Source organism: Ahaetulla prasina, chromosome 3 (assembly GCF_028640845.1).
Source record: "Ahaetulla prasina isolate Xishuangbanna chromosome 3, ASM2864084v1, whole genome shotgun sequence".
NCBI classification, from domain to species: Eukaryota; Metazoa; Chordata; class Lepidosauria; order Squamata; family Colubridae; genus Ahaetulla; species Ahaetulla prasina.
Genome location: NC_080541.1, coordinates 30,215,247 through 30,240,261, shown reverse-complemented (window position 1 = coordinate 30,240,261; position 25,015 = coordinate 30,215,247). Strand labels below are relative to the sequence as shown.

The following is a 25,015-nucleotide window of genomic DNA, read 5'->3' as shown; positions in this document are numbered from 1 at the left end:
CTTCCGGGTGCGCTTCAAGGTTCTGGTGACCACCTTTAAAGCACTCCATGGCATTGGGCCGGGTTATTTACGGGACCGCCTACTGCTACCGAATACCTCTCACCGACCCGTGCGCTCTCATAGAGAGGGTCTCCTCAGGGTGCCGTCAGCGAGGCAATGTCGTCTGGCGGCGCCCAGGGGAAGGGCCTTCTCTGTGGGGGCTCCCACCCTCTGGAACGAACTACCCCCCGGACTTCGTCAGCTGGACCTCAGACCTTCCGCTGGGCTTAAAACATATCTATTTAATTGTGCAGGACTGAGCTAGATTTTAAATTTATGGGTTTTAATTGGGTTCTGTTTTTATATTTTAATAACGGGCTTTAGAATAAGTTTTTTAATTGTTTTTATATTGTATTTGTGTTATGTATTTTTAAGTGCCTGTAAACCGCCCTGAGTCCTTCGGGAGATAGGGCGGTATATAAATATGATTAATAAATAAAAAAAAAAAATAAACAACCACAATTCAGCCCAAAATTTATGTTAAGTGGAAAATTTGTTAAGTGAGTTTTATCTCATTTTTCTTGCCTCATTTGTTAAGTGACTCATTGCAGTTGTTAAATTATTAACGCAGTTGTTAAGTTTATCTTGTTTCGCCATTGACTTTGCTTGTCAGAAGGTTGCAAAAGGAGATCAACAAGACCCTGGGACACTGCCGTTTCAGTGTCGTTGTAACTTCAAATGGTCATTAAATGAACTGTTGTAGGTCAAGGGCTACCTGTATATGTTAGTCTTTTTTTCTTTTTCTTTTTTTGAAGACACTTTTTCTTTGTAATGTCTTTTTAAAAATTCTTTTGTCCTTTTGGCATTTTTTTATTTTTAATCTTTAAACATACTAAACATTTTCCACACACAGACACAGAAATTTTCCACACACAGACACATGTTCTAGGTAACATGACCATTGAGATGTGAATTGACAAGTTCTCTGCAATTGTCACATTAGAAAAAAAAATCACAATTAAAATAATGAGATATCAGAGGCAGGAACAAGAGTTTGATCAAATCTGGATGGATTTTGATTGCTATAGAATAACATTAACATAGCAATATGGGCTATAATATTTATTTATATCCTGAGATTGACTAAGCACAAAGCCACCCAGCTAGTTTTTCCATGTCTAAGGTAAAGCGGGACTAGAATTCACCCTCTCCCACTTTCTAACCTGGCGCCTTAACCAAACTGCCTCTCATACGATCAACAACACCGCACACTTTACATATATAGTAAATTTCTACAGTACCTGTCTTTTTACTCACAACTGTAGAGTTTTTCTGTTTTTTCTATATCTCTTCTTCTCCATACATTTTGGATCTATGTTAATTAAGTTACTTAATACAGTTTATCACAGGTGTCTCCAACCTTGGTCCCTTTAAGACTTGTGGACTTCAACTCCCAGAGTCCCTCAGCCAGCGGAGCTGGCTGAGGAACTCTGGGAGTTGAAGTCCACAAGTCTTAAAGGGACCAAGGTTGGAGACCCCTGGTTTATCATACTTCTTTAAAAAAAATGACCTCCAAAAAAGCAAACCAACCAAGCTTCTCTTTCTCCTAATTTATTATTTTTACGACTGGCATACAGAGATGAGGAAAACGCACCAGAGAACCACACCGCACCCCCCTCTCCCCGCCACAAGCGCCTCCAAGGCGAAGCGGCTCCGCTCAGGCTCCCCACCGTCACACAGCCATCGGCCCGGTTCTGTCACGGGGCGGCCTCTCCACTGCGCCTGCCCAGCTCCTCCTGCGGCCCCCTCGTGACGCCCGTCACGTGTGTTTTCCGTCCCGCAGAGCTCGCCGGTTTCTTTGCGCTCGTTCCGCCTCCGCTGCGATTCGGGCCGGTCGCGGCTCCTTCCCGCCAGCTGCGCGTCGGGCGGTAGGTAGAGGAGTTTCGGCCGGTTCCCCGATGGCGGCCGCTCGGGTCTCTGACTGGAGGGAAGCCCTCGACCTCGGTGGCCTCGGGGAAGCAGGAAGCGAGCGGGGAAGCTTCTCTTCCGCGGGTTGGGAAATGCATCGCGGGCACGAGCCCGTGGCGAGGGCAGAGCTTTCTTGGCCCGCCGCAGAGGCCGTGGGATACGTTGGACTACAGCTCCCATCATTCCCCACCAGCAGACTCATTATTAAACCCTTGGAGAGGGGCTGGGTGGGAAAAAGGCTGCCGTGGCTCATCCGACAAAAGACCGTGGAATGACTAGGTGGCTCAGTGGCCAAGACGCTGAGCTTGTCTATCAGAAAGGTCGGCGGTTCGAATCCCTAGTACAGGCCGCCTGCGTGAGCAGGGGGTTGGACTAGATGACCTCCAAGGACCCTTTCAATTCTGTTACTGTTACTGAATCAATTATTGCAGTTCTTGGCCTTTGCACATCTTCCTGTGCTAAGGCCAGCTCTGCTGAGGCTGGAAAGTAGCTAAGGAAAAATTGACCCCTGACGGGTCGAGGGTGGGTGGCTTCAAGTAGAGAAATGCCTGGCCCAGGGCTGGTGGCTTCCCTGCGTGTAATATTGTGCGTGGTAAACTGTTCCCAATGAATTCTGGCTAAGACTCCCTTGCCCCACTCAGATTATCTTTAATTTCATGAAATATGCAATGCGATCTCCCAGGGCATCAAACATGAACTCAGTTCTTGGTTGACCACCTTGACCCCTGCATTTTATTAAGTCACATTCTGGGTTGGTACATCTAATATGTTTGGTGGGAGAGAGGGAGCTTTCTAGTCTTGTACACAGCCTGGGATTTCTTGGTCTCTCAAACCAAGCTCTGATTAGGTCTGAGCCTGTTTTTCTTCTGAAGCTGCACAAGGTCAGGCTGGTGCTACAGGTTAAAGCAGGATGGCTTGATTCTGTCACCTTGTCACTTGGATCAGGATGGCTTGGTTGGTAGTTGCAGAGAAGAGCAACTAAGACGGTTAAGGGCCTGGAGACTAAAACGTATGAAGAACGTTTGAATTGGGTATGGCTAATTTAGAGAAAAGAAGGACTAGGAATGACATGATAGTGGTCTTCCAGTATTTGAGGGGCTGCTAAAAAGAGGAGGGGGATCAACTTATTTTCCAAAGCACCAGAAGGCAAAATAAGAAACAATGGATGGAAACTAATCAAGGAGAGAAGCAACCTGAAATTAAGGAGAAACTTCCTAACAGTGAGAACAATAACCAGTTGAACAGCTTGCAGTCAGAAGTTGTGGGTTCTTCATCACAGGAGGATTTTAAGAAGAGACTAGACAGTCATTTGTCTGACATGGTTATAGGGTCTCCTGCTTGATCGGGGTTAGACTAGAAGACCTCCAAGGTCCCTTCCAGCTCTATTCTGATTGATTGCTTATCTTGGGCAGTCTGAAATATACTGCAAACTGATACGATAATGTCTTTGGTTAAGTGGGATGTACTCACACATGTTTTGTATAAATAAATTATTTATCCTCTCATTTGGTTGATTTGATTAATTTACTTAGTCACCTGCATTATTTATTGAGCTCTGGAAACTAAAGGCAATGTGCATGGGTATTGTGAGGTAAATCCTTTATTCTTCCTTGGATATTGCGGTTTCTATAAACGTTAATGATATTTTAATCAGGGGAGCAATAATTAATATTAGCTAGATTAGAAAATCATTTGGAAGGATGAAGTGGAATATAGAGTCCAGTATTTATGTGCAGATTCCCAGTACTCTCAACAATTTGCTTAGGTTATTTTATGGCTCTAAATTTCTAGAATTAAGACAGAAAAAATAAATCTGCATATTGTATCTGCACTAGAATAATAATGACTCTCTGTTATATCTTCCTCTTTTCAAAGAATTGGGCTGGGCAATTTAGAGTTCTCTGGCAGTGATTCCCATTCTTCTCCTTTTTTAGAATTACAGTTCCTTAAATAATAGCAATGATAATAGAGTTTAATTCTTAAAATGGCTTCAGTAGTATATTTTCATTGATGTATTGTTGTATTAATATGATTTCAGTAGTATGTTTCCATTGGGGGGAAAAAGAGAGGAAATCAACTGTTCAATGTGCTGAATAAAATTAGATTAGAATTCTTTATTAATAATAATAATAATAATAATAATAATAATAATAATAATAATAATAATAATAATAATAATAATAATAATAATAATAATAATAATATTTTAATTTGTATACTGCCCTTCTCCCGAAGGACTCAGGGCGGTTAACAGCCAAATAAAACAACAATCAAAACACATACAATACAACTAAAAACAACAATTAAAAAACTTATTTAAATTTGGCCCAAGTTTTAAAATACGTTCAAACCCAATTAAAACTAATTAGAATTAAAACCCATAAAATCATCAAAAAATTAAAATTCAGGCCAGTCCTGCGTGAAAAAATAGATATGTCTTAAGTTCATGGCGAAAGGTCCGAAGGTCAGGTAGCTGTCGAAGTCCAGGGGGAAGTTCGTTCCATAGGGTGGGAGCCCCCACAGAGAAGGCCCTTCTCCTGGGGGCCGCCAGCCGACATTGCTTGGCTGACGGCACCCTAAGGACTCCCTCTCTGTGAGAGCGCACGGGTCGGTGGGAGGCACAAGGCGGCAGTAGGCGGTCCCGTAAGTATCCCGGTCCTAAGCCATGGAGCGCTTTAAAGATGGTAACCAACACCTTGAAGTGCACCCGGAAGACTACAGGCAGCCAGTGCAGCCTGCGCAGGATAGTTGTTATGTGGAAGCTCCGAACCGCTCCCTCTATCACCCGCGCAGCTGCATTCTGGACTAACTGGAGCCTCCGGGTGCTCTTCAAGGGGAGCCCCATGTAGAGAGCATTGCAATAGTCCAGGCGAGAGGTATTGGCCAAGTGTGATTGGACACACAAGAAATTTGTCTTTGGTGTATATGCTCTCAGTGTATATAAAAAGAAAAGGTACATTCGTTAATGATATAGAAAAAAAATTGGAGTCTAAAAAAAACTGGTGCTGATGGCTCAGAATGTGATAATCTACATGAATTTCAGGATGATAGCATTTTTAGCAAATGTGAAAAATTGCACAATCAAGGAAAAATTTCCTTGAGAATTCCTGCCATTTAAAGACAATGGAGAATTTAAACTTATGCGTTCAAAATGAATATTGTTGTTTAGTTGAATATTTTCTTCTTAACTATTATTTTCCAAAATAATCATTGCAGTAACGTGACCAAAATGACAGAGTTCTGGCTGATTTCTGCTCCTGGGGAGAAGACATGTCAGCAGACGTGGGAGAAGTTATGTGCTGCAACTATAAAAAATAATAACCTGTCCATCAATGCAAAATTTAACATTCCAGATTTAAAGGTATAGCTGAGGCTTTTTTTCTGTTCAAAATGTTATTGTTTAACTTCGTATTGCAATTTAAATTAAGGATTTTTTAAGATTAGGATGGATAGAACACATTCATTTTGATAAAGTATTGCAGCTATAGTAATTGATATTGAAGATATTAATTGTAAATTATTATTTAACTCACAAAGTGCAAGTAGGAAGTACTGTAGAGCTATCTTACTGGGCTGTGTAATGCTTTGTATCTGATTTGGGAGAACTGGGATAAAATTGCAGATGTGGCACTTGTCATTCATTATAGCAGCGGCCTCTCTTTCCAAGATTGTGGGGTTGCTGTAGAGGAGCTTGAATTCAGAGCATTACACAAGTTCAATACCAGTAAAGAATTCCTTTATTTTCTAAAAATAATCTAATTTATCCCCCTGGTGACTGTCATATGTATAACATCCATACATGTAATCAAAGCTATTTGCTCTGACCAATTCAGCAATTCAACTTTTAATTATACACACATATGCACGCTTGCCATAAGTTCGCCATCACGGGTCTAACTCATAAGGTTCCAGTAGTTCAGACAACTATTTCTTACAGCCTTGCTTCGAGAGTTAGCAATGGAACCACTGACCTTTTGTTGATACACTATGTGCTTCTCCCATCTGGTTTGCATTAATGAGCACTGGATCTTACTAATATATGAAATAGCATTTTTATACTGTATGAAATTGTTTTAAATTTGATGAAAGATTTCAATGAGTTAATTTTTATTATGTTGGATTTAGACATAATAATAAAAAAAACTGTAGATTGCCAGCTGCTACACATTTTTGAAACTCAACTCTATTGTACTGAATAAGAACTTGCTTATGAAAAAATGCATAGCCTTCTCTTTTTGGCTCAGTTTCTTTTCTGTTTTATATTTTTGCATATTTTTCTAAATAATTCTTTCCCTCCTTAGGTTGGCACTCTCGATGTCTTAGTTGGTTTATCTGATGAGCTGGCTAAACTGGATACCTTTGTGGAAGGGTAATCACTACTTTTTCATATATCTGCACTTTATAACTTCTGTATAGTTATTCTGTGTCAAACTGAGTATGACATTCTAGCTGCTATTGTTTTAGCTAGTTACCGTATTTTTTGGAGTATAAGACACACCTTAGTTTTTGGGGAGGAAAATAATAAAAAAGCTGATTGGCAGGTGGATTGGCCTCCCGGAATACCCCCAATCAGCTGTTCCCAGAGGTGAATTTTAGCAACAGGTTCCTTGGTTGTGAGCTCTGTGCCTTGCTTTTTTTGGCTTTTTTTTTTCCTGCCTCTGAAACTCAGTTTCAGAAAAAACTGTTTTCTGCCTCTGTTTGGAGCTTTTTTTCTAAGCTACATGAAGCTCCATTTGGGTTTTTTTTTTCTAAGCTCTGTTTCTGATGCTTTTTTCAGCCTCTGAAACCTCTGTTTGAGAAGCTGGGTGAGGCTACATTTGGAGCATAAGACACACCCAGATTTTCACCTTCTTTTTTGGGGGAAAAAGGTGCGTCTTTTATTCTAAAAAATACGGTAGTTAACTAGTGACAGTAAATATTCCTGCAGATAATACTGGTAGTCCTCGATTTATGACCACAATTGGAACCAGAATTTCTTAATAAGGCATCGTTAAGTGAGTTGCACCTGATGTTTTGCCACGGGTATACAGTAAATCTCTGCAGTTGTTAACTGAATCACATGGACATTAAGTGAATCCAGCTTCCCACATTGATCATTTGTTTGAAGCTGGCTGGGAAGACCATCATATGATCCTGGGACACTGCTATTATTTTACAGACATGTTGGTTGCCAAGTGCCCACATTTTGATCACTTGACCTTTGGGATGCTATGACAGTCGTAAATCCAGAGATCAGTCATAAATCGCTTCTTAAAGTGCCATTGTAACTTTGAATGGTTGCTAAACAAATGTTTACAGGTCGTGGACTACCTGTACAGTCAAATAATATATTTAGTAATATCTTATGATGTATACTTTGATACTAGGATTGGAAACAGTTTCAAATGAAAGTTTCTGATGTTTATCCGAAGTGAAAGGTAGCACAGTTATTTGAGTGTTAATTTGGAGAATCGAGAAAGTTACTGAAAACTTTCTAATTTATCGATATGCCAACTTTAAGTGTTTGCATTTTTTTTAACTGGCTAACATTTCTGTGCTCGAGGCTGTCTGTTGCGCTAGAAGTTTCAACTAATGAACTGTTAAGCCTGATACGTTTAGGATTCAGTCAATTGTAGGAAGTGAAAACAGGATATATAAATGAATTAAATATTGTTTAAAAGGGGGATAGTAGAACTGAAGAAAGAACAGACAAATTTATTGGGACAGACAGCAGTTCTTAATGATAAACACTATCTGACATATTTTAAACTATGGACTCTAGAAGAACATAACAAGCAGCTTCAGACAAGTTAGACTACTAGGGCTATCTAGTACCATGTCTTCATAGAGACTGGGAATAGCTCACCTGCAGCGATCCCCAACGTGGCTGGCACCAGCGACCAGTTTTGTGGAAGACAATTTTTCCATGGACCGGGAAAGGATGGTTTTGCACGCAGTCTAGATCCCATGCATGTACAGATAAAGCTTTGCTCACTCACCTGCTGCTTGTGTGGTCCGGTTCCCAACAGACCATGGACTGGTACCAGTCAGTGGCCCAATGGTTGTGGACCCCTGCTCTCCTGGATATCAGACAAAGATGCCAGGAATTAAACTGGGAGGGTGATTGTCTTTTGTAATGCAAAGAAAAAAATCAGTATGCATATATATATATATATATATATTCTTTAATATATATATTCTTTAAGATACAAATCTTAAAAATCTTCCCCATTCTGGTCTTCAGTGTTGTCAAGAAGGTGGCACAATATATGGCTGATGTGTTGGAAGACAGTAAAGATAAAGTACAGGAAAACCTTCTGGCCAATGGAGGTAAATATTGTCTTGCTACTACAATGTATTTGAATACTGAGGGTTGAGCATATAGAAGACTATCGTTCAATTCTTACGTGGAAAATAACAGTTCTTATGTGGAAAATAAATCAGTTTTGAAAGAAATGAAATAAATCAGCTTTGAAATAAATGAAATAAACATAATAAAACAGCCTTTATTAAATCTTGTGTTTGCAGTATCATAAAGAGAATCCTAGTTCATAAATAACTAAAGTGTTATAAAGAGAATCCTTGTTCATAAATAAATAAAGTGTCTTAAAGAGAATCCTAGGGATGCGGTGGCTCAGTGGCTAAGATGCTGAGCTTATTGATTGAAAGGTCGGCCGTTCAGTGGTTCGAATCCCTAGTGCCACGTAACAGGGTGAGCTCCCATTACTTGTCCCAGCTTTTGCCAACCTAGCAGTTCGACAGCACGTAAAAAATGCAAGTAGAAAAATAGGGACCACCTTTGGTGGGAAGGTAACAGCGTTCTGTGTGCCTTCGGTGTTTAGTCATGCCGGCCACATGACCATGGAGATGTCTTCGGACAGTGCTGGCTCTTCGACTTTGAAATAGAGATGAGCACCGCCCACTAGAATCAGGAACGACCAGCACATATGTGCGAGGGGAACCTTTAGCTTCAAAGAGAATCCTGAGAGTTAGTTAATACAGACCAGAAACCAGGAGACTTTCAGTTCTTTTCTGGGGTACAAAGCCAATTGGGGGACCTCTCAGCCCTGGGAAGGAGGCAGTGGCAATGTACTTTTGAAAAACATCAAGAAAACTGCAAAGACTTGTCCAGACAATCTCTGAGACTCAGACATGATTGAACAGAAGAAAAGGAAATAAATGTATAATACGGAAGTAATATAATATGGAAATAATTTAAAGCATATAATGCTGATTCAGTTTTTCCTCATACCTCATAGAGAAAGCATCCCTGAACACAATACATTTGGTTAGATATGTATTCTCCATGATTCAATTCAAAATAGATCTTCAGAATTCACTAAACTAATTTCTAAAAGGTACAGTGCCAATATGATAATCAAAAGTCAAAGAGGACTGTTGTCTTTAATTAGACAAAGCTAAAACTGTAGAAGCTATAGATGAGGCAAATTCTTCCATTCTTTCTACATAGACATAATAATAAGTTTTTCCTTGTTACTTCTACGGTAATATACTCTAATTGTATGCAAAAGTTCTGTGGATCAAAAATGCTCTTTAAGGTGGTTACATTGTATTTTGTTCCATCTTTATTTTATTTCTTAAATGTATTTAAGATCCCCAGATTTTTTTTGTAGGATGTATGGGTTTGCTTATTTAGCTCAATATTTAATCATTTTTGCCCAGTTGATTTGATCACATACATAACAAGATTCCAGTGGGATATGGCCAAGTATCCAATCAAACAGTCTCTGAAGAATATTTCAGAAATAATTGCTAAGGTAAGAGTATACACGTAAAAGACTATATGGAGCTAATTATTAATTCAAAATTACTATTTTTATTGCATAACCTATATGCCATAAAGTGAAAATATTTTACATGTTCAGGATTATTATTTTTTCAAAATATTTATATCACATATAAATTTGCATTACATAATTTTCCTGAGAGTAAATACTATTGAAATATTTAAAAATGTATAGATCTTTGGTATGAATTTTAGTGGTTATCATTTTGTTCAGTTTTTCTATAGATATGTGTTCATTTGCCTAATTAAATATATATAATTTTACATTGCTGTGCTACCTCAGATGATTAGTTATTTCATTTTTTGCTAACTATTCTCCCTTCTGTTAGATGTGAGGTTTTAAAACTGCAATATTTAACTAGACATGTGCAAGATCTTGGGATTTGGGGAATAGAGCATTCTGAAAAATTCCAGAATGTTCTGTAGCCCTTCTTTCTGTATCTCGTCAATCTTGGAACTGCCAAATTGGTCAGGAAGCAGAGAAACAGAATATTGAAGTGTCCTGAGGAAGACTCCATTCCTGAACCCCATACTGCAGTTCATGAATGGAATCCTGTTTGCTAAAACAGTGAAAATTGCATGACGATTTTCAATGTAATTTTTACTGAAATAATTTGGCCTTGTTTCTTAAATATACATCTAATATGTAGATTTTTGCGGTACAAAAGCTTTTTTCAGAGTGGTACCCTCAAAGTACACTTAAAACTTTGACAAGGTGTGTTGCCATTGAGAAGAGTTTTAATCCAGAAACATCAAGTGGGTAAATTTGTTGCAAGGAAACATTGCAACTAGCTTCTGACTGACAATAGTTTTCTGTAGACATTAAAGTAGAAAAAAATCATAAAATACAAAAGGTTTTGAGCATAATACTTCTTTTACTATATTTTATAGTAATATAGTAATATTTCTTTATAATACTTTTTAAGTACAAACTGCTCAAACTCATATTTCCTGGTAATATTTCCTGGTTCATTTCTAAAAACCAGAATCAGTGAAGTTCAGTCTATTAATTTGAGTGCTTTGTCTCATTTTTTTTCTGTTTATTCTTTCCCTTTTTATTTGGGTGCTTGCAATTAGTGATAGGTTTTAGAGACATATTTAATTTGGGTCTCTCCTTACTTCCTAAGACACAGGTCCTAATTAGGTTTTGTTTTTTTTTTCTCAAAGGGAGTGACTCAGATTGATAATGATCTAAAGGCAAGGGCATCTGCATACAACAGCCTAAAAGGCAACCTTCAGAACTTGGAAAGGAAGAATGCGTGAGTTGTCATCTTGTTTTGTAAGGTTGTCTCAGAGCTGGATGATCAGTTTGATGTATATTCAAATTCTTGAAATAATGCACATGTAGAGGAAGCTATTCTGCCTCTTGAATTTTAAAACACAGGTTCTGAATAGGAATGCAGCTTTGTATACCTAGATGGTAAAGCAGCATTGAGTGTTGTATCTGCTTTATAGAACAGGGGTCTCCAACCTTGGCAACTTTAAGCCTGGAGGACTTCAACTCCCAGAATCTCCCAGCCAGCAAAGCTGGCTAGGGGATTCTGGGAGTTTAAGTCCTCCCGGCTTAAAGTTGCCAAGGTTGGAGACCCCTGTTATAGAATGTCTATTAACTTCACTAACCTCATTGTAATCAAATCTAATCAAATGTAAGAATAAACCTATAAAGATCTATTGAATTTCCCAGCATGTACTATAGAAAGTGTTACGTCAATAATGTTAATTTCCCAAAGGAGAAAAAAAAAGGGAGATCTGTGGAAAGTTTCACTCTCCACCTGAATCGCACTCGTGTCATAAGCACTGAGGCACTTCCAGGTTGAATTCTCACCTGAATGAATAGTACTTATATCCATTAAAGATTGAACACTCATTTCCTCATCTTCTTTGACAGGGGAAGTTTGCTAACAAGAAGTTTGGCTGAAATTGTGAAGAAAGATGACTTTGTACTTGATTCTGAGTACTTAATTACACTGTTAGTAGTTGTACCAAAGTAAGTCAATATTTTCTTTCCTAAAAAGAGAACAGGCAAGAAAAGTCCAAGAGGAGAAAGAGTTTTTTGTTCATTGAAAGATTTAAATGAAGTTGTCACATATATAAATGAAAGGCATATATGAAAATATGGTACATCTTTTAAAAATAGTAGATTGCCCCCAATTTCAACAGATGGACTTTGAAAGGATTTATATGATCTTAAGATCAAATCTTTTTGTTTGCCAACAAAACCTTTTCGGCACGGAGTGACAAAACAGGAGTCCACGCACGCACACACACACACACACACGTGCATGCCACAAACCAGAACCACCGCCCAGTGCGCATGTTAGGCAACTGCTCTTCCAGTTTCTGGTGTGTGCATGCGCACCAGCCAGCTGGTCTTCTGGTTCCTGGCACACATGCACATGTGAAGACCAGCTGGCCGGTGCGCATGCACGCGCCAGAAACCGAAAGATCATCTTTCCGGCATGTGCATGTGCATCGGGCGCTGCTCTTCCAGTTTCTGGCACATGCATGCGCACCAACCACCTGGTCTTCTGGTTTCTGGCACTCATGCGCATGCAAAGACCAGCTGGCCAGTGCACATGCATGCACCAGAAACCAGAAGATAATTTTTCCGGCATGTGCACTGGATGGCTGCTCTTCCGGTTTCTGGTGTCGCCGCATGCATGAAGATCAGCTAGCGTGCCAGAACCCGGAAGAGAACGGGCGACGGCTCGTGTACCCAGAGAGATGGCTCTGCGTCCCACTTCTGGCACACATGCCATAGGTTCACCATCATGGCTATAGTACATGTAGTCAACACTTAGTGACTGTAATTGGGACTGACAATTCCATCTGTAAGCAACATAGTCATTAAGTGAATTATGTGATTGTGCCTGACTTACGTCAGTTTCACTGTGATTGTTAAGCCAATTACCAGTGGCTGTTAAGCACGATGTCACATGCCTGGACTTGTGAGTTATTGCCAGCTTCCTCATTGACTTTGTTCTTTGGAAGCCACCTGTGAAGGTTGCAATTGGTGATTGTATGACCATAGGGATGCGGTGAATATCTTACGTTCAAGGACAGTCATAATCCTAAGTTTCCCAATACTGTCGTAAGTTGGAACAATTGCTAAATGGGGTGTTCATTAGCCAAGGACTACTCATATAGAGCAATCTTGTAATTAATCATATAGTTCCATATAAATTGAAATTATTATCATAATAAAATATACATCCTTAAAATTAAATAAGTCAAGTAAAATCACCTCAAGGTGCAATTTCACTTACTGACTTGTTTAGCTGCTAGTTTGTAGAATTTACCGAAATCAGTCTGAATTTTGCTTCTTAGAACTTCATTATCTTTGTCTGACTCTACATCCTACCTAGTAATTTCAGTAAAATATTGGTAATTCTAATAATGAGATTGTTTCTTTTGTAATAATACTGTACTCAAAGTATATTGTACTAGTGTTTTAGCTGAATTGTTAAAAGAATACTAATGGTGTTCATTTTTTAAAACTGACCATTTCTACTAAAATAGTGTTACTTTAGAAAAACATTTTAAAGCTAATAAGAAACCTAGGCAGAAATAAGATATTGCAGGTTTTATTTATTTATCATGTTTTTGAGCCACAAAATAGCTGTTAATATAATTAGTGCATTTTTAAATTTAAAAAATGTAATGTTAAAAGGCGTTCAACTGGTTTCAGTAACATTTCACAGGTTTTCCTTAACAGTAGAAAAAGAAACGTTTTAATTGAGAATATAACATTGGTGTGTATCTAGGGCAAGAGAAATCAGGGAGCATGAAACGAGAGCCTTTCCATATATAAATAACAAATGAAAGTGTTTCCTATCCCTGCAAACTCTCTTAGCAAATCAGAGCCCTTTCCAAAGGAGGGCCATGTATCAAAACAAACATCATGCAGTTTTGATGAACAATTGATGAAATTTTATGGCTGGCAATGAAAACAGAGTCTTGAACATGGAAAAAACAGTCAGCTTTTTGGAAACTCATTAGTATATGCAAAAAGTTATAAATACAGTGGAGTAAATGACTTGACTGTCCTACACACCTGTGTTAAGACTGGGAATTATTGCTTTTTTTATTTCAGGACGAATTACACTGATTGGATGAAGCAGTATGAAACTTTGACAGATATGATAGTCCCTCGATCCAGCAAGTAATCTTATTTCACTTTTCATATCTTTTTAGTATATTTGATTCTTGGAGCAATAGCTTGGAGTATAAATCAAAATGGACTGAACGTATGTTTTAAAGATCCCATGTGTACAATAGTCTAAATATTTCTTCTTCCTAAAAATTCTCCTCTCTGTTATTTGATTTTGAATTGAATTTTTCTACCCATACCATACCCTGCAGAACTTATGCTAGTTCTCTGTACTCAAATATGCTTGTGTGGAGGCCTTTTGTTCTCTGTTGATGTGTAGCTTGGTCTGTGAAATTAATTTGTTTTACCACAATGCCCCCCCCCAACCATTGTGCTAAATTATGGTTAGTTGAATAAAATATAGTCTGAAGTATAGCAATAGCAATAACACTTAGTCTTATATATACCTTCATAGTGCTTTACAGCCCTCTCTAAGTGGTTTATAGAGTCAGCATATTGCCCCCAACAATCTGGGTCCTCATTTTACCTACCTCGGAAGGATGGAAGGCTGAGTCAACCTTGAGCCTGGTGAGAGTTGAACTGCCAAATTGCAGGCAGATGGCAGTCACACAGAAGTATCCTGGAGTACTGCATTCTAACCAGTACACCACCACGGCTCTTTAGAGTATAAGTTAACTCTAAACACAAATTACACAAAACCCAAAACAGAAAAATCATCACATATTAATGCAGTCCATCAACGTAGTTATGATCTCAATTGTTCTAAATAATTGCAGTCTATCGTTTGCCAGAGGGAAGAGGGCATTGATTTGTTCTCCATATTCTCCACCTGAGGGTAGGACAAGAAGCAATGGGTGGAAGCTCAGAAGGAGATTCAGTCCAAAAAAGATTGCATGATCATTTGTCTGAGTAATATGAAGACCCCTGTCTTAGGCAGGGGATTGGACTACAAGACTTCCAGGATCCCTTCCAACTACATGATTCTAAATGGCTTTGGTAATATTTGTTACTGGATAAACTATATTGGTGAAATAGTACCGAATTGCACAGAGTTTTGTGAGTGCAGATCAAGAACTCTTACTCTAACCATTTCCCCGAAACCATGTATTTCAATTCATGCTTTTCATTCAATAAATGGGGCTACCAAAAGCACTTTTGTATTGGACGCTTAGACTGGCACTGAGAATTTTTTGAAATAATGAAGTTTGTGTAGCCATTGTTTGTTGGGAAGAATGGGCTTCTTGTGTAAAATATGCTGTCCATGTTACTTCTGTTTATAGAATAGCGTAGTAGGTGAAGTTCAGTTACTGTTCTTTAATTGAACCTTAATTGAACCTTCCTTAAACCTACTATTGTAAACCAAATGTCACAATATAAAACAAAACTCTAAATCAACTTACCAGTTTTGAATGACAACTTCAGTTTTTATTCCAGTTTGTGGCTGCATTAAGGCTTCGTCTTATGGCCCCTGGCATCTTTTACTTTGCAGCGTTCTTTCTGAGGATCAGGATAGTTATCTCTGTAACATCACTTTATTCAGGAAGGCAGTGGATGAGTTCAAACATAAAGCAAGAGAAAACAAGTAAGTGCAACCCTGTTTTATTTTCTTGTTAAGGAATAGCTGCACAGAAATTTACGAATTGCACTTCTTTCCCTGTGCAGATTTATGGTCCGTGACTTTCAGTATAATGAAGAAGAAATGAAGGCAGACAAAGAGGAAATGAACCGGCTGTCTACTGATAAGAAAAAACAGTTTGTAAGTTCAGTAATATTTTTGCATAAAATACAGAAGTAATTTTTCAGAATCGGTAGTTTCATTGCTGATGTTCTTTTTAGGTTTTTTTTCATATAAACATGGTACAACCACTGGCTAACAAATAAGCTCTGTTACAGTAATTACTAAATATTTTTTAAAAAGTATTTAACGAGAAATATCAAGGAAGCTATAGTTTAGGTGTAGTACTCAATCCCACTTTTGTTCAGGATTATTTTTCCATCAGTGAATTATTCCAAGATGGCGCCGATGAAGGCTGCCTCGGTGAAATGCTCTCTAATTGTTTCTTTATTTCTAATTGTTCTCTGTGACTCACTACGGATTTCCTACTCACGAGACCATCTGCTAAAAATTAAGGAACATTTCTTTAAGGAGCAGCTTTCTTTAATCTCACCCCCGCCTGTCTTTACAAACACGGAGGAGATTCTAACACAGGAGGAGGCAATTCCCACGGAGCCATGGATTACTAAAAAAACCAAACGACGGAAACGAAGGAAACGAGGTAAACGATCTGGGATCTTAATCAAGCTAAGAACTCGCACTAAAACTCCTCTGCCTTCAATTTTCCTAACAAATATACGCTCACTTGCAAATAAGATGGATGAAATACTCCTCTTAAACAAATACTATTCTGATTTTCGCAATTCAGCAGTCCTATGCTTCTCTGAAACCTGGTTAAATGAATCAATTGAAAATAGCAGCCTGAACATTCCAGGATTTCAAATTGAACGATCAGACAGGATTCCAGAAACATCTGGTAAAAGAAAGGAGGAGGCTAATGCCTATATATTAATTCAACCTGGTGTCAAGATTTTAACATAATTTACAAATTCTGTGACAACAATTTAGAGACTCTAATTATCAACTGCAAACCTTACTATTCGCCTCGTGAATTTTCCTCATTTCTTCTAATTGCTGTTTATGTCCCACCACAAGCCTGTGTAAACGAGGCATTACGAACTCTAGCTGACCAAATCATGGAGGCTGAAGCCAAACACCCTGATTCACTGGCCATTGTTTTGGGAGATCTAAACAAGGCAAACTTAAGGAAAGAACTACCAAAATACTTTCAGCATGTCAATTGTCCCACCAGAGGCAAGAATACTCTAGACCACTGCTACACAACACTAAAAGATGCCTATCGGTCTTTACCACGTGCAGCTGTAGGACACTCTGATCATTGCATGATTCACCTTGTACCTGCTTACAGGCAAAGACTTAAAGCCATAAAACCAATAATTAAATCAGTGAAAACCTGGACGGAGGAATCAGAATTAAAGCTACAGGCATGTTTTGACTGCACTGATTGGAATATTTTTAAAGATACCTCTGCAGACCTGGATGAACTCACAGATACTGTAACATCATATGTCAGCTTCTGTGAAGACCTATGTGTACCTACAAGGAACTTGCGAATACACAGTAATAACAAACCTTGGTTTACACCTAAACTTAAGCAGCTACGACATTCCAAAGAGGAAGCCTACAGAAAAGGTGATAAAATGCTGTACAATCAGGCCAGAAATGCACTAACAAGGAGATAAGAGCAGCAAAAGAAGCTACTCTGAAAAGCTAAAGAATCAATTTTCAGCAAATGAACCAGCAAACATGTGGAAAACTCTTAAAAATATCACCGGCTATGGCAAACCTCCTTCCCAGGCTGAAGGTAATCAACAACTGGCAGATGACCTGAATGAGTTTTACTGCAGGTTTGAAAGGAAACTACAGCCACCTATCTCCACAACCCCATCTCAGACACACCAACAACAGCCAAGCCTCCTACAACTGACCCCATTTCATTGGGTTCACAACCCCTAGTGATCACAGAAAAGGAAGTGCAGGACCTATTTCACAGACAAAAGCCAGGAAAAGCTCCAGGCCCAGACAAGATAACTCCTTCTTGCTTAAAAGTCTGTGCTGACCAATTGGCCCCATCTTCACCCATATTTTCAATAAATCACTAGAGATGTGCTATGTTCCTTCTTGCTTCAAACGCTCTACCATCATCCCAGTGCCAAGAAGCCCACCATCAAGGAACTGAATGACTACAGACCAGTTGCTCTAACATCTGTAGTCATGAAAACCTTTGAAAGGCTAGTGCTTTCCTACCTGAAAACCATCACGAATCCGCTTTTAGACCCCTTGCAATTTGCATACCGAGCAAATAGATCAACAGATGATGCTGTTAATATGGCTCTGCACTACATCCTACAACATCTTGAGTCTCCAAAGACCTATGCAAGGGTCCTTTTGTAGACTTTAGTTCAGCATTCAATACCATCATTCCAGACATTCTTCTAACTAAGCTAAACCAGCTACAGGTACCGGAACAGACTTGTAAGTGGATCACAAGCTTCCTAACAAACAGGAAGCAGCAGGTGAAGCTAAGCAAGATCACATCAAATACCTGTACAATTAGCACAGGGCCCCCAAGGCTGTGTGCTCTCCCACTTCTCTTCTCTCTGTATACCAATGACTGCATCTCCAATGATCCATTTGTTAAGCTACTGAAGTTCGCAGATGACACAACAGTGATTGGTCTCATTCGAGACAATGACGAATCCGCATATAGACGAGAGGTCGAACGACTAGCCTTGTGGTGCAACCAAAACAATCTGGAACTGAACACACTCAAAACCGTAGAAATGGTGGTAGACTTTAGGAAAACCCTTCCATACTTCCACCTCTCACAATACTTGACAACACAGTATCAACAGTAGAAACCTTCAAATTTCTGGGTTCTATCATATCGCAAGATCTCAAATGGACAGCTAACATCAAAACATCATTAAAAAGGACAACAAAGAATGTTCTTTCTGCGCCAACTCAGTAAGCTCAAACTGCCCAAGGAGCTGCTGATCCAATTCTACAGAGGAATTATTGAGTCTGTCATTTGCACCTCTATAACTGTCTGGTTCGGTTCTGCAACCCAACAAGAAAAACACAGACTTCAGAGGATAATTAGAACTGCAGAAAAAATAATTGCTACCAACTTGCCTTCCATTGAGGACCTGTATACTGCACGAATCAAGAAGAGGGCCGTGAAAATATTTGCAGATCCCTCGCATCCTGGACATAAACTGTTTCAACTCCTACCCTCAAAACGACGCTATAGAGCACTGCACACCAGAACAACTAGACACAAGAACAGTTTTTCCCAAGGCCATCACTCTGCTAAACAAATAATTCCCTCAACACTGTCAGACTATTTACTGAATCTGCACTACTATTAATCGTTTCATAGTTCCCATCACCAATCTCTTTCCACTTATGACTGTATGACTATAACTTGTTGCTGGCAATCCTTATGATTTATATTGATATATTGATCATCAATTGTGTTGTAAATGTTGTACCTTGATGAACGTATCTTTTCTTTTATGTACACTGAGAGCATATGCACCAAGACAAATTCCTTGTGTGTCCAATCACACTTGGCCAATAAAATTCTATTCTATTCTATTCTATTCTATTCTATTCTATTCTATTCTATTCTATTCTATTCTATTCTATTCTATTCTATTCTATTCTATTCTATTCTATTCTATTCTATTCTATTCTATTCTATTCTATTCTATTCTAAGGGCTAAAAGCACATGTAGGTATTATTTAAGAACTATTATTCATAATCTTTTGCCATTTGTAGTGACTTTTTAGAATAGTTTATTAAATGATGAATCAGTGAATGTCTAGGAAAGAATACATTGAATACTAAAAAGCAACTTGACTTTATCAAGAATCAGGTCATCTTTCTCATTTTAAATAGAATTATAGTCAAGTAGATAACAAGAATAGTACTTTTTAGCAAAGCATTTTACTGGCTTTCTAACAGATCCTTACTGACGATTTCTTAAGCCAATGAGTTGGACAGTAATGTTGTAGATGGTTAAAAAAATAAGAATTCTGATTTTGGCTGCTAAACAAGTTCTGACAAGGATACTATCATCGTTACAGTAAGTCCTTGATTTACAACCACAATTGAGCCCAAAGTTTCTGTTGCTAAGCAAGACAGTTGTTAAGTGAATTTTGCCCCATTTTATGATCTTTCTTGCCACTGTCGTTAAGTGAATCACTGCAGTTGTTATGTTAGTAACATAATTGTTAAGTGAATCTGGCTTCTCCATTGACTTTGCTTGTCAGAAGATTGCAAAAGGTGATCACATGATCTCAGGACACTGGTCGTCATAAACTCATGCCAGTTGATAAGCGTCTAAATTTTGATCACATGAATGAGGACAATTGCAAATGTGAGAAACAGTCATAAGTAATTTTTTTCAGTCCCATTGTAACTTTGAACAGTTGAGCGGAACGGTTGTAAGTTGAGGACTACCTGTGTGAGGGTTCTTTATTTTCCAAGGATGAGACAAACTTTAGCATAGCCGATAATTGCACACAATGCTTATTAGTGGCACACACCTATAAACTGTTGCTCTGGGTTAACTTCACCCTACTTGGAATTACCAGTTGATATAGCCATGCATATAAGTCTTTAATGCTCAAATCTTAAAGTTTGTAAAATGGCAATACAACAATTGTTCTCTCCAAAAGTTCTTACACTTGTTGGAATTAAAAGGTTAAGGTTCCTTTCGCATATATGTGCTAGTCGTTCCTGACTCCAGGGGCGGTGCTCATCTCTGTTTCAAAGCTGAAGGGCCAGCTCTGGCCAAAGATGTCTCCATGATCATGTGGCCAGCATGACTATACGCCAAAGGCGCACGGAACGCTGTTACCTTCCCACCAAAGGTGGTCTCTATTTTTCTACTTGCATTTTTACGTGCTTGTGAACTGCTAGGTTGGCAGAAGCTTAGAAAAGTAACTGGAGCTCACCCCATTACATGGCACTAGGGATTCGAACCACTGAACTGCGGCCTTTCAATCAACAAGCTCAGTGTCTTAGCCACTGAGCCACCCTTGTTGGGATTAGGTGCTGCCTAAGTGTGGTTGCTCCTTTATGCTGCTTGCCATAGTTTGTAATTCTGGCAATTGATTGATAGCCCTCTTGCCTCCCTATAACAGTTGGCAGTTTCCAGACATCGCTTACTGCTTCCTTGTCTGCTTCCTGTCTTTTTATCATCCTTTCTGCCACCCACCCACATCCACTTAGTCCTAGAGTTCTTTTATAAGCGAAGGGCCTGTGCTTTCTGTGCACATCTGCACGTTCTTGAAAATGTCAGGGTGTGGCTTAATTAGCCAAACAGCTAAAACACTTGCATGGATGCTTGTGAATAAACTGAGTGGAGGAATGAATGAATAAGCACATGTCATCTCATGTTTTGAATATTAGAATCTTTTGGGAAAAGGCATGAGCTGAACTGAGCCTTGGGGAGGAGGGTGTGGAAAGCATTCTGCCAGGTGGCAGCTGTTTTTCCCAAATGCAGTCAGCAACCTCAGATTCATTTTCTCAAAACCATAGAATATATTACTACTACTGGGAAACCCAGTAATGATGTATAGCGGTGAGAGTTGGACCTTGGAAGGCCGAGCACTGAAGAGCTGATGCTTTCAAATTGTGGAGAAGACTCTTGAGAGTCCCTTGGACTGCAAGGAGATCAAATCAGTCAATTCTAAAGGCAATCAACCCTGTGACTGTCCTTTGGAAGAACAGATACTAAAGTTGAAGATCAAATACTTTGGCCACCAGATGAGAAGAGAGCATTCATTGGAAAAGACCCTGATGTTGGGAAAGATGGAAGGCAAAAGGAGAAGGGGAGAGCAGAGGATGAGATGGTTAGATATTGTCATCAACGCAATGAAAATGAATTTGGGCAAACTAAGGGAGCCAATGGAGGATGGGGGGGGGCCTGGCGTGCTATGATCCATGGGGTTGCAAAGAGTTGGATATGACTGAGCAACTAAACAATAGAAGTCAGAAGCAATATTCAAAATAACTCTGGCAATTTTAAATATAAATTTATGCATCTTGGTGTAAATAATACAAGTACAGGATAGGGAAGACCTGGGTTGATAGAGATATGAAAGAAAATGATTAGTATCTAAATCAGTCCAAATTGGACTTGATGCAACATTGTGTTTTTTTAAAGAAAAAGCTAATAGTCATAGGCTATTAATAAGAAGAATATCCAGCCATGAAAAATATATTAAACTATTTTGCACAGAGAAATTACAAAATATACTGACTGGGATGTTAGAATTCTGCAAGTGAAGTCCTTTGAGGAGCAGATGACTTATTCAGAACAAAAAATTAAAAGGACATATAATAATCTTCAAGTACTTGAAAGATTGTCGCATAGGAGATGAGAACAGATTCTAAAGATTACATCTGAAACCAGTGATCAGAAATGGCAAGAAAGTAAATATTGTTTTCAGCCAAACATTACAAGAAATGTTCTAACAACTTAGTTGTTTGAGAGTGTCAATAGGTGGTGGACACTATAACACTTTTTCATGTGAGATGAATGATATGCTATCGGGGATACTTGCATCCTGCATTGCCAAGAATCTGATTCTGTGCAGGATTATTCAGTTGTCCAGTTGAGATGATGTGATGTTCAGTTTCACTAGTCCTAAAACTGATACTGCAATGTTTGATGTTGTTAAATAATACTTAAGTTCTGAATAATAAAGTGGCAAAGTACAAATGCTTAAAATATTAAATACATTGACTGTGCTTAATTAGTTCAATTATCTTGATATATTTTGCCTGTTATTTAAAAGAAGTGTATAACCACAGTTTTGCGCGTGCACATACACATTTTAAACATTCAAGAGAAAGTCTTCTAATGTTTACAGTGTCTGCTTGCTTTTCTCTGTTTAATCACAGGGGCCTCTAGTCCGGTGGCTAAAAGTGAATTTCAGTGAAGCTTTTATTGCCTGGATTCATGTGAAAGCCCTAAGAGTCTTCGTTGAATCTGTTCTAAGGTATTTATCTTCATTGCCAAATACAGTTATCTGTTCCTTCGGGAATTACACAACAATTTTATAATCTCAGTTTAGTCAATCTTGGTAGATGAATTCCCTTTTAAAAGTAGCAAACTCTGTAGGTGAAATGAATTGACTAATAAAAAAAACTTTGCAAGTCACATCTATATAAATAAGAATTAAACTATAATATAAGCCCCATACTATCTGAACTCATACAGTTCATCTTAGGTTAATGCAATTGTGAGAGGAGAATTAGTAACTTCTGCTTCAGGCATAGAATACTGCAGTTTAGTATGTCATCCTAGCTATTACCCAGTTACTAATCTCTTCAAGCCAATTTTATAATCTGCGTTTTTATTACGCAGCAAAAGATTTAATTTCTATTTCTATAACCATCCCAAAACAAGTGACTTGGTGGCATACATCTGGGAGGTGGACATCATTTTAAAACTATTGTCTGAATAAGTCCTTAACCAGTTACATCAGCAGTCTCCAACCTTTTGGGTACCAGGGACCATTTCTGTGGAATACATACATACATACATAAAAAGGTAAAGATTCCTGACTCCAGGGGGCCGTGCTCATCTCCGTTTCTAAGCCGAAGAGCCAGTGTTGTCTGATGACGATTCTGTGGTGATGTGGTCAGGATGACTAAACGCTGAAGGCGCATGGAACGTTGTTACCCTCCCACCAAGGTCCCTATTTTTCTACTTGCATTTTTACATGCTTTTGAACTGCTAGGTTGGCAGAAGCTGAGACAAGAAATGGGAGCTCACTCGGTTATGCGGCGCTAGGGATTTGAACCACCAAACTGCCGACCTTTCTGATCAACAAGCTCAGCATCCTAGCCACTGAGCCGCTGTGTCCCCTACATTCATACATACATACATGTAGATACATACATACATTTACATACATTTACATACATACATACATGGTATAGTGTACTTATATGCTTCAAATAATGCATTGAAAATATGTCTTAAATTGAAAGGAGAGAAATTTGAACCCAACACTAAAAAAAATTGTATCAGATATAATGTGAGTGATGAATGTTCTTCTCTCCGGCTGCCCCCCCCCCCCCAGTTAATTAGTCTTTGCCAAAAATGACTTTGTCATTTATTTAGGTATGGCTTGCCAGTTAATTTCCAGGCTATGCTCCTTCAACCCAACAAGAGAACAATGAAGAAATTGAGAGAGGTTCTCTATGATTTGTACAAACATCTTGATAGTAGTGCTGCAGCAATCATTGATGTAAGTAATCTGTATCATAATGAGATTACCTTTAGGTTTTGCCATAACATTGAGTAGATTTTTTCTGATTTCATATTGTTGGAGGGGATCACAGAATCCAATTCCCTGCCCAATGCAGAAATCCAGATTAAAACATTAAGATAATGTTTTAAGATAATGTCTCTCTACCCAGCTTGAAGTATGAAAAAGTAGTGCTGAGATTCCTTTGATTTGAATTTGGGGGAGATAATTTTTATATATGTGAGACAAAGATGTGACCATTAATTTTGGGAGCTAAATTAACCCTATAATTATTTTTTTTTAATTTTCAGGCAACTATGGATATTCCAGGTTTAAATCTCAGTCAGCAAGAATACTATCCTTACGTGTACTACAAGATAGACTGTAACTTGCTTGACTTCAAGTAGCTTCTTTCTGAATCTAGTGATCCTGTCATAGTGTTGATGTACAAGCAAAAAAAGGTTGAAGAATGTCGCTCCTAAATCTCTCATAAACCCGTGCTTGCTGCTTTCTCCCTTTGCATAGGAGATCAATTCCCTTGGTGGTCGATCCCTTGACATTTTCTTTTTAAAGAGAAATGTAATTATTGTTTTTAATAGATCAGGTCTGTAATTGTATATTGAAAGAATCAAGAGTGTATTTATAAATAGTCCTTTATTTAAAGAGTAAGAAACAAAAGGAGGTCATTCCGCTTTCACGCCATGCCTCATCAAGACCTTGTTTATACGACAAGGTAGTGGGGAAACATGCCACCGTTCACTGTGTTTTTCATAGATGTGCTATAAACATTGTAATTGAATTGTGATGTCAAATATGTGCAGACTGATATTCAGTCGATGCTTTCTGAATGTTTTACGTTTACAAGATACTAAGCACTGCATCCACCCAAGAAAATAAAAACACCTGTACAATTGTCTTGCCTTTGTACTTTGTTCTTATAGGCCACTATAAAAACGTATAGGGAGAGTTTCACGGGATATGAGTCACAAGCAGTCACATTTACAGTGGTCATACTGAAACTTATGGCCCCACTTTCCCCCCCTAAACCTGACGGGTGTCAAACTCGCATTGTCACATGACGTATCACGACTTTTTCCCCCTTTGCTAAATTGGGCGTGGCCAGCGTGTGATGCACACAGCCCGTGGGCCACAAGTTTGACATCCCTGTACTAAGGCATGGGTTGTTTCAGTATTGTTCGTTAAAGAAATCATTGTTTACTCTTTACGCTGAGATACAAATCATGATGTACAAGCTGCCATG

The 25,015-nt window shown here is 38.6% G+C and overlaps 1 protein-coding gene across 2 annotated transcripts; it reads left to right on the top strand.

Moving 5' to 3' along the window:
* The first annotated feature begins 1,747 nt into the window (after nt 1-1,747).
* Nucleotides 1,748-24,667, top strand: ATP6V1C1 (ATPase H+ transporting V1 subunit C1). Of its 2 annotated transcripts, XM_058177618.1 has the most exons (13): nt 1,748-1,907; nt 5,164-5,308; nt 6,249-6,316; nt 8,171-8,256; nt 9,610-9,704; nt 10,901-10,992; nt 11,622-11,720; nt 13,827-13,895; nt 15,334-15,426; nt 15,507-15,600; nt 22,400-22,497; nt 23,628-23,754; nt 24,066-24,667. In XM_058177618.1, the coding sequence occupies exons 2-13, from the start codon at nt 5,177-5,179 to the stop codon at nt 24,159-24,161; spliced, it is 1,149 nt and encodes a 382-aa protein (XP_058033601.1). In that variant the 5' UTR covers nt 1,748-1,907; nt 5,164-5,176; the 3' UTR covers nt 24,162-24,667. The 2 variants fall into 2 exon arrangements, with proteins under 2 accessions (XP_058033601.1, XP_058033602.1); XM_058177619.1 differs by lacking the exon at nt 11,622-11,720.
* The last annotated feature ends 348 nt before the right edge of the window (nt 24,668-25,015 follow it).

Bases quoted from the DNA above. Each gene is read 5' to 3' on its own strand.
- ATP6V1C1 (XM_058177618.1), top strand. From the start codon at position 5,177: ATGACAGAGTTCTGGCTGATTTCTGCTCCTGGGGAGAAGACATGTCAG. The intron at 10,993-11,621 runs GTGAGTTGTCAT...CTTCTTTGACAG, and splicing joins AACTTGGAAAGGAAGAATGC to GGGAAGTTTGCTAACAAGAA. The intron at 15,427-15,506 runs GTAAGTGCAACC...TTCCCTGTGCAG, and splicing joins CATAAAGCAAGAGAAAACAA to ATTTATGGTCCGTGACTTTC.